This window comes from Elgaria multicarinata, chromosome 11 (genome assembly GCF_023053635.1).
Source record: "Elgaria multicarinata webbii isolate HBS135686 ecotype San Diego chromosome 11, rElgMul1.1.pri, whole genome shotgun sequence".
NCBI classification, from domain to species: domain Eukaryota; kingdom Metazoa; phylum Chordata; class Lepidosauria; order Squamata; family Anguidae; genus Elgaria; species Elgaria multicarinata.
The window spans coordinates 3,077,035-3,093,429 of record NC_086181.1 but is presented as its reverse complement, the minus strand read 5'-3'; the positions used below and the strand labels follow the sequence as shown (position 1 = coordinate 3,093,429).

Here is a 16,395-nt window from a genome sequence, read left to right as displayed (position 1 = left end):
AGGCCATCGAGTCCAACCCCCTGCTCAGTGCAGGAATTCACATTAAAGCATCCCTGACAGATGGCTGTCCTGCCCCTTGAAGGCCTCTAGTGTGGGAGACTGGGACTGATAGTTCTTGAGAGAGCATGACACGTAAGGAAGCACAAAGATCTCTGTCTCTGAAACTGCAAGTCCTAGTTCAGCTGCACAAGCACACAGTCTTTGTTCCATAGAAGGGCTTAGACCAGGATGTTGCTTAGTGCTGGTTCTGCTCCTACACCACTTCTGATTAGCTCCAACAGATCTTACAAAATCTCTACAATAGGTACATAGATGCAAAGCATTCATTTCCTATAAATATCCTCAAGCATGATCTACCGTTTATTAGGCCTCAATCCCCCCCAAAGGCTAATAAAGTTGCAGCCTGGGCCAGGACCCCCTGGATCTTTGGGTACCAGTAAAGTGTACCCCTCCCCCATGCTTCAGCCCTGGGCAGATATTAAAGGGGGACAGGGAAATTGCAGCCTTTCAAACAGAGGACAGTCCTCTGGCAGACTTTCAAATAGAAGACTGTCCTCTGTAAAAGAGGGGACATGGCCCACCCTAGGAGCTGGGAGGGAGGTGGAGGGAGGAACGAACACTGCAGAGGGCATGTCAGTGATATCAAGAAATGAAAAGATTCTCTGTATCTCTGTCCTTGATTAATTGATTTGCCTGACCTCAAGGTCTCATCCTTGGGTCGATAGCTGGGAAACAGGAACTCTGCCAAGGTCTGTTGGCAAACCAAAGCACTCGAGGTGGAGGATAGAGACTGAGCGGTAAGGCTTGAGAGGTCTCTCTTTCTTGCTGTTGTGATGGCATTATCAGAGGTGCACCCATAAATGGTTATGGAATTGCATTGCAAGAGCAAAGTTGGAAGAGGTGCTTCCAGGCCAGCAATCAGAAGTCCTGCTTATCCAGCCCACCCTCCTGCCAATTTGTTTTTCAGCCCACTGGTCCACCAAGTTGCTATGACATATATTTAGATATATAGAGACATACAAACAAATTCAATTCAAAATTATAATATCAATAAAACGATCAAGGAGAAAACAGGAGATGATATCATCTCTTAGCCCAGCAGCCTGCACTGTTTCTTAAAGGTCATCTAATCAGGCTTTGGATCCATGAAAGCAAGGAAAGTGTCCCCAAGGTGTCCAGGGCCACAAAGATGATGTCCAGAGGGTCTCAGGAAGTACGTTCCCAAATGAACATCATTCTGTTGTTTGGGTTTGTTGTTTTATTTATCATGTTAGGTTTCTAATGGGCAGAGCTGGGTTCCTCCCCACCAGTCTTAAGAAGAATACCAATATTCTTTCCTCAGTGGTACTGGGAAACATGCAGGCTATTAATTCAAGGTAACAGAATAAGCTTGGGCTTTCTCTGGAAATGGGTTTTTTTTAATGTTCTGCCTCTGTATCATGATCTATAACTGGAGGAACTACATAGGTCGGAATGGCATTTTGAACATCTCCCCTAGCTGCCGTCATGATCTAAGTTGTAAGTCAGAATACAGCCTGCAGAGAAGCTGGTTGTTACCTTCCACCAGGAAGTGATCCTGCATGCACTACGTTGAAATGAATGATAGATGCACAAGAGCTCCAAACACTCGAGTAAGGGCATACATTCTTAAAAATGCAAAATTACCTCTTTCATGAGTACCTTTTTGAAATTTGTTTGAGAACCTTCAAAAAAATGTTGGAGGAATGAGGGCACACAGTTGTTCCACGCTATCTCACCCCTTCCCAACCTGGTGCCTTCCACATAAGAGCATAAGACGTGCCCTGATGCTGGATCAGACCAAGGGTCCATCTAGTCCAGCACGCTGTCCACACAGTGGCCAGGCAGCCATTGGCCAGGGACCAACAAGGCAGGACATGGGGCAACAGCACATGTTTTGGACCACCTTCCCTCAGCTCCTGCCAGCTTGGACATTGACCAGGAATGCTGGGACTTGTAATCTAAAATATCTGGAGAGCACCAGGTTGGGGGAAGCTGCACAATCTATTGGGAATAGGACACGCAGCAGTGGATAACCTATGGAAAAGCGGAATTCAGTGGACCTTTTCAGCCACTATGAGAGCTAGAAGTATGCTTTTCTTTTTAAAGTAGAGACTGAAGTGAAATGGTCAATAGACTCGCGGGGTGGGCCAAATAATCACTACAGGCTAGGGAGCTCTAAATGTTTGGTGGCTTTCACTAGACAACATCCACACGTTTCTAAGCTTTTTCCTCCCATCGGAGGACTGGCGGCAGGAAAAACATTAACAAATTTCTAAAACTTAAATAAAATAATGCAGTTCTCTTTGAACATTCCTAAACAGCCCTTTCACTTTTTAAAAATCCATGACAGCTGTGCAGCGCCTAGCACAAAGCCATTTGGAATCCAATAGTTCCTGGATGGATGAAGACTATGCTGAAGATGCTGAGGAAGATGAAGAAGACGAAGAGGAGGAGGAGGAGGAAGAGGAGGAAGCTCAGGATTCAGATGACACCGTGAGGGAGATGCCTGGCCTGTGTAAGCCTAGAGGTAAGCAAAGACAATAGCAAGCAGACAAGAGAGATGGGGAGTGAGGATGTGAAGACAGCAGGGGGCAGCAGAGAATCCCAACTTAAGCTTTGCATTGCAGATACAGGCAATTTCTCGATGACTCCTATAACTTATTACCCAAATATTTATTTGTTACAAGCCCTTCATACTGGGGTATTTCTTAACCAGTACAGTAGCATTACTGCCAGCCCAATCCCAACTTTATGTTGTCATTGCACTTGCAGTGGTCAATTTGGTGGATAATATAGAAATTATTCCTAATTGTATGTCCTCTCCCTTGAGTCACTCAGTGAAATCCTTCAAAATATGCCCATATGTGTTAAAACAGCATACTACAGAACTGGAAGAAAGGAGCACCGCTGCCTTGGTTATGTAACCCAACAGGAATAGTCTAGATTTCAGCTTCAACTTGCATTGAATGTTGCTGAACTACAGATAGAAATCTAGAAACAAAATAGACACTGTACAGTGCGGAGGGTTATTTGCACTACTGGCGGTCCACACCACAATCAGAAGTGCAGGAGTGCTTTCTTGGAATTGCAAAGTACTGTGGGAAGGAAAGTTTGACCATTCCTTTCAATCTACAACAGAGAGAAAGAAGCATAGCATAGATTGTGTCTTTAAAAAGAATGGAAGAGCCATACTAGATCAGACCAAAGGTCTGTTTAATCTAGCGTCCTGTTCCTAGCCACATGCTTTTGGGAAGCCCACACACCCACATGCAGAGGCATGATATGGAGATCCATGTAATAATCTTCCCGTTTTCAAGGTTAAAATACAAATAAGCCTTAATATCTGCCTGCACTTCTACTGGCAATAAGAAGTCGTCCAGATTTCAGCTCCAACTTGCATTGAATGCTGCTGGGATATAGACAGAGATGAGGATACTATGACAAACTGTCATAATCCACAGTTTGTTCTTGGGTTATTTCTCTGGCTTGTCAGAGGAGAAATAACGCAGGGTTCCTGATTCACACTTAATGCTCACCAAGCCACGGATGGGAAATCTGCGGTTTATTTAGCCACTCTGCAGCAGGAGCGATCAAGCACCAGCACACAGACTCTTTCACAATAACCCAGATATTATTATTTTTAAAATGGCTTATTGTGATGTGTGAACTGGGCCAATTTCTGACTTCTTTCCAGCATAGTTCTTATCAAGCATTTCCCAGTTCTCTAATTCCTAAATTTTGCATGCAGAGCATATGAAGGGTAAACAGAGACTGCGTCTATGCATAGGTACCAATACACCTACAGCTGGTCATCATCCAATGAAACCAAGAGGAAAAAAGTAGTCATGACTCCCTTTGTTTCTAACAGGCCTTAGCCACAACGAACTGTAATTGGATTGGGGTTATTGTCTACAAAATGTATTTGAAGTTCACCAAGTGGATTTCTTGCTTCAATCCAAAACTTGGATTTAGTTGGACATTCTGCCCTGTACTGCACCTAAATTCTACAGTTGATTATTTCAACTGAGTTATAGAATTATGTGTCAGATCATTAGGGTTGGTACTCTCTGTAGGTTGTTCTTAAAGGGATAAGATAAATTCATGGAGGACCTCTCTTATTAGTCATGAGAAGCCAATCAGAACCTCCAGGATTATAAGCAGCATACTTTCGCTGGAAGCTGGGGAACGGGTAGAGAAGCAAGCAAGACCACATCCATCCATGTCCTGGTTTTGAGCCCACAGAAGCATCGGGCCATTTGCTGTTGGGAGACAAAGGGCTGACGAGACGGACCCTTGGCTTGGTCCATCAAAGCAGTTGCACCCTTAATCAGGAAAACTGAACCTACAATTATGACACATCTGTGGGAGGAGCTTTTATATGTTTTTTTGTGGAGGTCTCAATAATTTCACTGAACGTTGAACTATTGTTCCCCCAAAATATGATCACTCAATATTGAAAATCACACGATACATCCCTGTTTGTTTGATTGATTTTAATTCTCCCTGCTTTCAGATTTCGTAAAACAAAAACGGCATTTGCTTCTGCCTGGGGTGATATCACAAAGGGTGTTGTGGGGGAGGGGGGGCTGATTCCTGAGGCCGAATAGTTCCCAGGCAGGTGGGCTGTTACCGTGGTGACATACTTCTATTTAAAGGACTTTCACCCACTGTTAGCCGCGGATCCTGCTCACTGGGGGTGCACTGCGTGTACGGAATATATTTCCCTTCATTTAGCACCTCTGCTGTCAGGGAGAAACCTGTAAATGTCCTGCACCCCCCCCTTCCCAACACACATATACTCTTGCTCCTTATTCCACTACAGGGAGCTGCCAGTCTCCTAGGAAACCAGCTTTCTTCCTCAGCAGGAAGCAACTATGAGATGGGAGAGGTGGCATCTATACAAAGCATTCTCTTTCCCGCCCCCAGTCCCTCTGTCCACATATTCACTTTTTCTTGCTATACCAGAGCAAAGGGCTGAAATTTAAGACAGTTGCTAGGTCTCTGGGACTTTAAAGCAGACTTTGCGGATTTCAGATAGTCATGAAATCTAGCTGCATGGTGCTTCTTTAACTGGCAGAAAAAAGGAACAGCCATGTGACCATAGGCAGGATTCACACAAACATTGTTCCAAGAGGAAGGTTTGTGACGATAGGTTGATTCTCAATCTGTGCAACCATGAGGACTAGAAACTTGCTTTCTTTTTCTTTCTTTTTAATGCTGTTATATTAAAACAACATCAAAAATTAATGAAGCAATACCACTCTGTTGAGGCTACCAGATCTTCAAATGACTTCTCTTCCTGGCTCACATTTTTCATTATATGTTACAGTATCCCCAGGACAGAAACAGCAGGGTTCAGGTTCCAAGACAGCATTGCTAAGGCAATGCACCGGTAAGAAAACTACTTCCTCTCATGCCAGATCTATGTCATAGTGATGTGTCTTTTAATTACATAGTTAAAGCAGTCAGCACTACAGCAGAGTCAAAGGACACAGCTCCTAAACATTTTGTAATTGCACAGAACAGGTAATTTCAACACATACCACTTTTCTCACCCTTTCATGCTGAACTGTATATGCCCAAATGCCTTCTTGTCCATTACTATGAAAGGTATAGGAGCCCTGTCGACCTTTACCTGTGGTCTCCTTAATCTGCACTTGGAAGAGCTCTGGTTGCATGGTTAGGAAGCAAGGATGCCCTTCTTCTAGGGAACTTAAGAAGAGAACTTTGCATCATATTTTTCAGAGCAGAACTAATAATTTGGATGGTAAGATGGATGCAGGGCCTGTTAAGGCCGGAGGAAACTATTGCAAGAGGGAAACAAGGCTGATGCAAAATGGCCTGCTCGATTCACTTAATTCACTTAATTCAACTCCCTGCCACAAGGCTGGCCCTTCCACTCAGGGCCAGCGCTTCCATAGAGGCCAGTTAGGCGGCCGCCTAGAGCGCCAAGGTAAGGGGCCGCCAAACGGCACACCCAGAAGTCGCCCTCCCGCTCCCAGATCCACTCTGGCCGAGTGAGGGCAGCTTCCAGGCGCGCCGTTCCGAAGACTTCCGCCCCACCCCCCAGCGTCCCTGGCTTGGCTTCAGCTGGGCACCCGCCCAGCAGCAGAAGCCAACCCGGGACACTGGGGGGCGGGGGAAGCGGCTCCACGTTCTGACGTCTGGCGCGCGCCGGACGTCAGAACGTGGAGCCGTCTGATCGCTCTCCCCCAGCTTCCCGGCTTGGCTTTGGCTGGGGGCTCCCAGCCAAAGACAGGGTGGGACGCTGGGGGTGGGGCGGTGAACGGACGGAATTGGAGCTGCCCGCCCACCCCACCGCAGCATCCTGCGAAGCCAGGAGGACTTCGAGCGAGGGACAGGTAACCTGTCTCCACCTACCTGGGGTGGGGGTGGGGATACGGTGGGGTGGGGGGGGGTGAAAGCAGCTCACCTTGCCTAGGGCGCAAAAAAGCCTGGCACTGGCCCTGCTTCCATTGACCAGGGCCGGATCTACACTATTGCTTTAAAGCGCTTTATAACAGTTTTATAGCGCTTTAAAGCAGTTAAAGCGCTTTATAACTGTTATAAAGCGCTTTAAAGCAGTAATGTAGATCCGGCCCAGCTTCTATACAGAGTCACCTGTGCAATCTAGATCAGTGGTTTAACTTGCAAGCAGAGAACAGAAGCATTGGAAAAGAAAAGGGCCTGTAAAGCAATGGCGCGTGACAGAAGGCAAACCACATGCTGCAGAGACAGAGGGAGGCGAGTGGCTCAAAGTTTCTGCTTGTTAGGAAACTTGCTCTTCTTTTACCTTTTGGCGGTGGGAGGGGGAGTTTGAGGAAAAAGCATAACATGCTTTCAATTTCTTCTTCTTCTCTCTCCTTCCCACCCAATCTTTGCAATGACTTCCTGGGAAGTTTTGGAGAATAAGCCCAAAGAACCTGAGCACCCTGTCTATCCAGCTCTCTCCAAATCACAGAAACGGAAAGGTAAATGTGGGTGCTACAGCATAGGGTTTAATGAGGGTTTGTTGCTTGGATATGGGATAAAGGGTACCAATATTGGCAGAGGCAGATAGTTGCTGTTAGAGAGTGGAAGGTGTCATGACGACAACCTTATTGCCTGTGGAATACACTGTCGTTCTGTTTGTCCTGCTGCTGACTCTCTGGTCAAAGAGGTTACGTGTTTCTGAAGCACTACAAAAACTTGCAAAAGCTGTTAGTGGAATCAGTGATGGGATGAGCACATACAGCATAGGCATCTGTCCATCTTTCATGCCTCCTTCCAAATCATTGTAAAAACCCTTGTCTCCAGCCATTGTTGCCATGGACACAGAATTGTGGGCAGAGCTGTGGATGTTCTGCGAGTAAAGGGGAGGCCCGAAACAAAACATTGCACTGTATCCCCAATCCATACAAGCCTCTTAGAGCACAATCATATCCCACTTTGTAGAAGACATTTGCTTTGCTTTTCTAAGAACTTTCATCTGCAAGGTCTCAGAATCAGGACCCAAACTTGAGAATGAGGGTGATTTTACATTGCTACATAGGAGCATAGCAGGGGTGCAGAACCTCAGGCACAGGGGCCAAATCGAACCTGTCAGTGGTCCCCAGAAGGCCCCAGCCCATGGCCCCACCCCCTCTCCACCAAACACCAGTCGTTTGGTGATTGGCTTTTTGTGTGTTTTAGCTCTGGCCCTTTTGCCTTCAGCCCTGCCCACACTGGAATGCGGCTCCCCAGAACTTTTCCAAAATGGAATTTGGCCCTTGGGCTGAAAGAAATTCTATGCCACTACAGTATAGCATGGGGAGGCTTTTAAAAAAAACAACACCCTCAAGGCCCATATCCCCCCAACCGTCATGCTCTCTTGACCCTAAGCTGGAAGGACCCCAAACAGGCTCACTCACTCCACTTTCTGTTTTCAGCTGACAACTTCAATATTTCATGGCTCTCACTCACCATGAGTGTAGAATTAATTTCTAGAACCACACAGCCTGCCTGACTTCCCCTTCTCCCCTCCCCCCCGGGCAGAATTGGGAGGAAATCATGGAGAAATCCAAGATTTTTGTGTCGCTGTGACTGGGCAGCAGTGTGTGCACACACATCCCAATGAAAGTAGTTCCTAGCTTTGCCAGTTACTGTGATCCTGGAGGTTCCCTTCCCAAAGCTCTCAGCATTCCAAACTGCCTCGAAGGTCATAGCCTCTGGAAAGCTGATGTGGCCTTTTATGAGTTTTTTTTAAAAAATCCTTTTCAATGACAGGCATACACACTTCTATGTACCTAAGGAGTCCCTCAAGTATACCTCTGTAGGAGCATGTTTGTAATATTGTATCTCATGCGTGTAATACTATATTCTCAAACCACGGATTAGTTCACACGGCCCACTCCCTCCACTATTATATATTGTTCTGGGCCCTTACCACCTGCTTCTCCTGCTTTATGCTGTATATAGTCCTGTCACTTACTGATTTAAATGCCACGTGCATAATGATTATATTTGTTAAAAATATACTAGAAAACAGGACTCTTTGTAGAACAAGACTCACACTGTGGACATAACTACCCATGATGTTAAATGCGTTGCCTGCATAGTTGTATGAGTGAGTTTTTTTTTTAATGAATAGTAAAAGATGGGGAAGCATCCATTTTTAATTGGGACTACAGTGTGCAGGGAGAGGAGGTTTAGCCCTTCCCTCCCACAACATGAACCTGACTAAAAACCTCCTGCTCCTCCCACATACTGCAATTAGTGACAGAAAAAGGCTCCGCTCGGCGTTAACAGAAGCTTGTTTTTCTTTTGCAAATTGCCACCTGGGAGTGTCAGGGCTGGGCCATGTGCAGCAGCTTGGAGTGAGTCAGGAGTCAGGACTAAAGAATAATCAGGATAAGAGGCAAACCAGGAGTCAGGACCAAAGAACAAGACCAGAAACACAAGATACAAGAGAGCTCAAGTAGACCTTGTGGCTCAACTGAAGTTCCATTCTGACGGGAAGCCCTCTTATATAACTTCCTACCCCGGAGAATCCAATGGGCAAACAGACTGGATGGAATTAGCCTAGAGTAGGTGTCCGAGAAGCTGCTGTGGGCATCACCACAAACTGGCTCCCACGGATGTGGCTAGTCACATAATGGCTGCCGTGGGGGCCTAGCTGGTCAAAAATGAGTTAAAGAGGTAGTTGAGGAGAGAAATAGTGAGGATAAAGGCTGCAAGGGAGGGTGGAACAGCAAGGCAAAGGGGTAGAGAAAGAGCAAGGCTACAGGCTTGGAGGGGAGAAACAGTGAGCTAAAGTGGTGGAGAGGAAGAGGAAACAGCAAGGCAAAGGCATAGAGGGGGGAGAAAGAGTTAGTTAGGCGAGAGGCTAGAAAAGGAGAGAAAATAGGTTTTATTTTAAAACAGTGTTTTAAGGGGGTAGGAGTGGAAAACTTCCTAGGCAGTTCACTGAGAAGTTATGATGACACAGTTCACCACATGCAGCAATGGTCAGTAGGTCCCAACAGTTCAGTAGGTTGGTGATCTCAGCAGGGAGGGAGGGGTTAAATCCAGTGGAGGTTTGTGGTTCCCATGTCAGTGGGATGGTGAATCCAGGTGTCTGTCAGAACTCTAAAGGAGCTCTCTCCAAGGTAGCTGTGAGCACCTTGGATAGGTCCTTTAGAGTTCTGTTTCTGACTGAAACCTGGAGCAGATTCACACCCACCCACTGACATCAGAGCCACCCCCACTGGGTAAACCTACCCTTCCAGCAATGCAGTCAAGATTAATTTACCATTAAATAAATCAACCCCCTACAGTGCTGCAGTCAACACATGTACTTAGGTCCAAACAAAACCTAGTGAAGGCAAAACAGGGACAGCGTTTTAGCAGGTGGGGTGGGGAGATCTGATAAAACAGTATGAAACTAGGCTAAAGATTGTCACAGTTTTAACCATACAAGCTATACAATTAAGGCAACTGACGTTTTCAATTCTATTATTATAAAGCCTGGAAATTCTACCCAACATAAAGTCAAGAGGATCTCTCCTATCAGCATGAAATTTGCCTTGGATAATATTCCTGCGTTGGCTTGGGGGGGGGGGGCAATATAATATAGTCACATTTCAGAAAATTCTGGTGTAGATGTCTGAAATAGAGCTGTTCAGATTTTTTGCTCTCAGGTTTAGGCACACCATGTTCCCTACACAGCCAAAACATCTTAAATTTCTCCTTTGGACAATTTACATTATATAAAAAATGCAAGTGTATTGCAGGGGGTCTTCCTTTTGCTGGTGAAAAGCTGTTATGTAAATTTAGAATTACAAGGTTTCAAACTTCCCATTTTAATCATCCAGCATATGTTCATCATCAGACTGGGGCTTCCCCGATAGAGCCTGCTTTCCAAAAGGAAAATGGCCATTGCCAAGGAGGCTGCTGCTGTAGGTGGGAGAAGCCGAGCTGCTGTGATTATTTTTGAGTGTGAAACATGAGTTTGGATGTGTTTGTGTGAAGTGCTGCAGCGTGTGAGTGAGTGTGTGTATGTGAGAAAGGGGAGCTGCCATGACTCAGCTTGAATGCCCTTGAATGCCCATGTTTGATCTCCACTGCCTGTAGCCTGAGCTCTTTGAAGGATTCTTGCAGCCGAGAGATGTCTTTCCTTCTTGTTTGTCACTGTGAAGTTTGGTCCCATCAGGTGGACAGAAAGTGTCCTTCGCTGGATCTGTAGAGGAGGTTCCCACTGAATCAGAGAAACCAGAAGGGGCTGAAGGAGGAGAAGCCCCAGACCAGCAGAACCAGGACACGGAGGTGGAACAGGGAAAGGAAGACCCACCTCTAACAGGTAACGTAGCTGGATAAACCTCTGGGTACATCTACACCTCCCAGCAATCCAGGAGGAAGTGGGGAGGATTTCTCAGTATTATGCTTGTGAGATCCTTCCCCTCAGTCCACACGCAGTGCGCGACATCCTGGGAGGAAGAGGACGTCGCGCCTGCCTTTTTTTAAAATTAGAAATGAGTGCAGGTGCGCTCCAGCGAAAACAGTAGGTTTTAAAAAAATAACTCCTGCTCCCTCCACCCCACCTCCAATGGCCATGTAGCTCCTGAGGGGCTCTGTGCCCGGTTCCCGGCTCCTCACAGTTACTCGTGAGGAGCCTGGACAAAGCTGGACAGCTGGCCACACGTCCCATGGCTATTAATAATCTGTTGTGTTTCTAGTTGTGTGAAGGGCTGTATCATCTGTATTGTCTGTTTGCCTCACCAAAACTCTGTGCTGCGTTCCCATTATTCACATTTTGTACTGAGAAGTGATCTAAGCCTGAGAGAGGGACTTGCCCAAGGCCATGCAGTATATCTATGGGTCTGGAAGTGGGTCCGGAAGTCAGGGAGACCCACAACCAAGTCCAGCTTTGTAGCCCATGGACTACATTGGCCACAAGGGCAAGAGTGCTCTTCTACAAAACTATTAAATGTACAAAAGCTCTGATCACCTTACGATGCAAGGGATAAATGACAGTACTGTGTGACCATGAGCTGCCATACACTGAAACTGCATGAATTTGCTGCTGCTCAGGTTGTTGTACATGGGATTATCTCATGTTAAGTAAATTGGCTGAAAGACAGTGATTGGTCCAAAGTGAGCTTCATATCTGAGTAGTAGAGCCAGTCTGGGGTAGTAGTTAGAGTGATGGCCTTGGGACTCAGCAAACCCAGATTCTCTGAGAATAAAATAGAAAGGAGGAGGAGGGACACTGCGCAAGGGGATGGTGGCTCTAAAGCATTGGAAGTATGCAGGATTGGGACATACACAGCCTCCCCTAGTCAGGAGGCACCTAATGCACCACCAAAACCCTGAGCGATTACACACTAAGGAGCAAAAAACCTGCGCCCTCAAAACCCTCAAGGAGTGAAAACCCCAGGTGTGCTAAAAAGGGGGTGGTGCGAATAAACCCTTGGAAGTTTGCAGGATTGGGACCAAACTTCATATACAGCCTCCCCTAGCCGGGAGGTACGCCGATACATCATCAACCCCCTGTGCAATTACATACAAAGGAGTGGAAACCCCCCACCCTCAAAACCCTCAATTGTACCTTTAAGTGCTCTTAATACCGCTATAGTTCTAAAGTGCAATTGTGCATTTCTCCCCATAGACATTGCTGGGATAGATGCCTTTAAGTGTTCTCAATTGCTCATTTCCCCCCATAGACATTGCTGTTGCCATCGCACAGAGAACACCCACAAATTATAGAGCGACAGCAGCAATCTGAACCACTCTTGCCATGCAACTCTATAGGCGAGCAAATTAGCTCACAGTGTATGACAGATGACACAGTAACCCAAGATGGGTTAAATTATCCACTCTGTAGACTGTGAGTTATCAGAGTGGAATTATTTTGGCCAAATAAGCCAGTGTGGATTAAAAAATATCCAACAGACAACATGATAACCCACAATGGGTTAAATAAACCACCATGGTTTATTTAACCCATCATGGGTTTTCCTGTCATCTGAACCCAGGAAATGTGCTGGAGAAAGATAAGGAATCTAGTCTTGGGGCTGGGAGTGGTGCACAGTGACAACCATCTCATCCCTTCCAGCCTCACAGATTCTACAAGTGCAGAATACATGTTTAAACTGGTTTCAAAACTGTTGTGACAGTCATGGTTTCCAAACAAGAAACCCTGGAACTGTAGTCCTATGAAAGGCAAGGAATCTCTTTCCTTTACAAAACCGTGATTCCCAGGATTCATTGGGTGGAAACCATCACATTTAAAGTGCTTTGAAAATGTTGGTTTTTTAATGCAGATATTCTAAATTGCAAGAGAACATTTTCTAAATATTTTTTTCCTCCTGTAGATCATGCCATGGAGCTGAGTCGCTCCAGCTGGGAAGAGAGACCTCCCTGTGCTCTTAACCTGGAAAACCGTTCCTCCCCACCTCCAATTCGCACAACCACCTAACGTAGGAGGTGAAGGGTTGAGTTGGGAGCTGTCCTGTCGACAGAGAACTCTCATTTTTCACCAAGACAAATGGGATTATTTCCTTTAACAACTATTTTCTCTTTTCTGTTCCAATTTGATCTTTCATTTGGCAGTGTTTGGTTTGTGTTCAGTGAATTATTTAATACAGAGAAAGAGTGAATGGAAAGCTGTTTGGCACAGAAGCTAGGAATAAAACTTCCACGTTCAGGTGAAGGATATCCCAGGTGTCCAGATGCTGGTGACAAGTGACATAGTATGGCTATCTCTCTTGTTCCTTGTTTGTGAGATTCCCAGGGGAGGCAAGGACATCGGGCTATCTGAAATGCAGTGCTGGCCTAAATGCTCATTTGATGTGATCCAGCATGGCAATTTTTAGATTTTCATAACTCTGCTCATCCACTTAGATCTGAAATTCTGTAACTATGTTCTGTGAGACCAGTGGAAATGGTTTTATTAAAGGGATTCAGGTAACTGGGGTGCTTCCAGACAGATGGCTACCAGACGAAAGACAGCTATTCTGTCTTTCCCTCCTTAATAGCTTTTGGGTGCTTCCAGACAGAGGATTCCTAGCACTAGCTATCAGAAGGCATTGTGCAGCTGTTCTGTCTTTTTCTCATTAACGGTTTTTGCATGTTAAGGGAAATGACGGAAGTAGTAGTAAGAAAACATGGGAGGGTTATGAGTAGAAGATGCCATCTGGACCTCTATAAATGTCCGTGAATGAGGTAGGCCAATAGTGCCATAAATGTTGCATCTGGAAGTAGCCTTTTTTGTTAAGAAAAAAAATGGAAGAAGTGGTAGGAAAGCAGAAATGGAATGCAAAGGTATCTAGACCACCTCCAAAATTCCATGAATGAGGCAGAGTGATTGCACAGTAAAAACCTTATTTGGAAGCGCACCTGATCTGAGGATATTGCCATTATAGATTTTTGGTAGTCACATTAGAAAACATGCAAGTGTCCCAGTAACTAGCAACTGGAGCTGGGTTCAGATTGATAACCTAGAGGGAAGAACTCTAATTGGTCCACTTCTAACGTCTCTCACCATTCATCTCTCTGAAACCCACAAATCAAGATCCAACAAGTTTGTATAGTCGAAGCTGCTCTTTCGCTTTCTTTGCCCTTTGACCCCATTCCATCACTCTCTCTGTGTGTGTATTGGGCAACGCCTTTCCATTTGCCTCTCTGCTCTATTAAAGCTTTGTAAATAAATGAGATGTTTAAAGAATGTTTTATGGAGAAAGGAGCAGCCTCCAGCTTGAGGTAAGCAAGCTTCTATTTACTGCGTCAGCCAAGAATTACAGAAGCAAAGGTTTCCATAACTCTGCAGGGTTTATTTATTTATTTGCAAATTATCTGTAACTGCATGCAGTGACAGTGGGTGTTACAGAGCATAGGACGCCGTCTGTGGAGTAGTTGTCCTTGTCTAAACCAAAGCTGACATTTCACAAAAGCCATTTTCTGAAGAAGTAAACAAGCTGAGTTTTTTCTTTTTCCCATCACTCTAAAAAAGAAGGCCACTTCGCAGGATTTTCTCTGAATATTCTCCATTTTTTGTGATGACTGCCATTGTCTCCCCACAATGACACAAGAATTGTGGCACTGTGGAGGATTTACAAGAGTGGCTAGGCTGCCAACGTAGTTGTGGCTGCTGCAACAGCATCAATAACAGCAACCTTAGGGGGAAAAGAGATTAGCTGTGCTACTGCTAATGGTGAAGCTCCCCATGAGAAACTATTGGGAAACCATTCCTTCCCCTGAAGAAATTCATTGGCATGGTGCCCTCCAGGTTCTTTGCTCGCAAATAAGGTGGAGAATTTTGAGAGGCCGTTGGTGCACAGTTCTACAACCTGCATCTTCATTAAAACTTTAATTCTGGCTCCCAAAAGGCAGCCCAACTAAACCAGTTCCCAAATGTTCAAGTCCAAGTTTTGGCAAGTTTCCATGGAAAAGAAATTTAACCCTTGATCAATAGCATTTGGTAAGGCTGGTCAGGTCAGTTACAACTGCCTTCCCCAGTTTGCATAACAGAACCTTTTATACATACTGCTTGAAACATTAATTGAAAAGATAAGAAATGTAGGCTGCCTCCACACTCTTCTCTCCTATACCTATTTTGTAATAAACCTGTACTTAATCCCGCTGCTTACTTATGTCTCTTTGTCTGATATAATTATGCCTATTTTATTCGGGAACTAGATTTCAAAACTCTCATAGCATGGACTGGTTGAAATTCTGAGCGCTAAAATATCAGAATGAGGTAACATGATGTGTTTACAAAGATACATCTCAAATATGAAAATGGGCAACCTTGAACAAAGATGTATATTTTGAAGTTAACATTTAAAATATTTTTGCAACAGAGCACAGCACTGCACCTCATGGAAGCAGCTTGCTTATTTGACTTGCATTCAACCATACCATGAATCACTTCTTCATCTCTCCTGAAACAAGCATCCTTGTTTCCCTCCATCAGATGACTGGCTTTGTAGAACTATCTGTCCATTGGAAGTCTGGGTTCTCCCCCCATCTAATCTTCCACTTCACTCCTCCCGGACTCTGCTCTCAGTACACAGGAAACGTCTGCTCATTTCAGAGGGGCACCTTTGTGTTAGTGGAGACTGGGACCATGTACATAGCAAGAGGCATTGCTGTTTCCAGAAAGCACTTGCAACCAGCCATTTGGCCTTCTAAGAGGAAGTGGGTAAAGCCAGCTAGCTCCTGGCACTTGCCCCACTTGAGGAGACAAGGGCTGTTTTCATGCCGTCTTAACTGCCTCAATCTTGCCTTCTCTTAATCAAGGCCAGTTGGTTTCTTGATCCCTTCCAGGGGAGCTGTTCGGAGCATGTAGCAGCTTGTTCTCATTTGGGCAGTACATGGTGTGACAGGATAAGGTGGCAAGGTCTTGACGATGGAATGTTGCCCAAATGTTGGCTTATTTATTGTTTTTGTAAAGCCTCAGAATCATAGATGGAGGGCAGACCAATGTGTTTCAACTTGCCCAGAAAAGGAATCCATGCTTCTTGTGCACGATGTAGGTAAGTGTAGGGGGCAGGGGGCGTGCGTGCGCGTGTGCGTGCGTGAGAGTGAGAGTGAGAGAGAGAGAGAGAGAGAGAGAGAGAGGTCGTATCTACAGTGCAGACTGGAAATTGGTTTCACGGCCTTTCCCAGGGAACTGAGTAAATACTTCTAAGAGAATTCACAGCCCCATAATGAAACAAAATTTGCCATTCTTTATGTGGGGGAGAGGGAAGGCAAGAACCATGATAGTTAAACTGATGTAAAACCAATATACATTTTTACATTTCCTACTCCCCAGACAACGGGAAGTTCAGAGCAGCCTTTGTGGTGTCAATGTTTGGAAGAGTAAGAAACCTGAAGGCTTCTGGCATCTCTGGAACTTACCTGATAATGTGGCTTTCATGCAATCAGTGCAAAAGT

The 16,395-nt window shown here is 45.3% G+C and overlaps 1 protein-coding gene across 3 annotated transcripts in view; it reads left to right on the top strand.

The window, feature by feature from the left end:
- The window catches only part of PPP1R1B (protein phosphatase 1 regulatory inhibitor subunit 1B), a 58,502-nt gene extending 43,427 nt beyond the window's left edge, over nucleotides 1-15,075 (top strand). Inside the window, exons 5-9 of one of the 3 annotated variants that reach the window (XM_063137916.1) lie at nucleotides 2,372-2,548; nucleotides 5,351-5,413; nucleotides 6,921-6,992; nucleotides 10,670-10,816; nucleotides 12,831-15,075. In XM_063137916.1, coding sequence (XP_062993986.1) covers nucleotides 2,372-2,548; nucleotides 5,351-5,413; nucleotides 6,921-6,992; nucleotides 10,670-10,816; nucleotides 12,831-12,934 — 563 coding nt within the window. In that variant the 3' untranslated portion in view covers nucleotides 12,935-15,075. Of the gene's footprint in view, nucleotides 1-2,371; nucleotides 2,549-5,350; nucleotides 5,414-6,920; nucleotides 6,999-10,669; nucleotides 10,817-12,830 lie in introns of all 3 variants that reach the window. The other 2 variants (XM_063137915.1, XM_063137917.1) reach the window with 2 other exon arrangements.
- The last annotated feature ends 1,320 nt before the right edge of the window (nucleotides 15,076-16,395 follow it).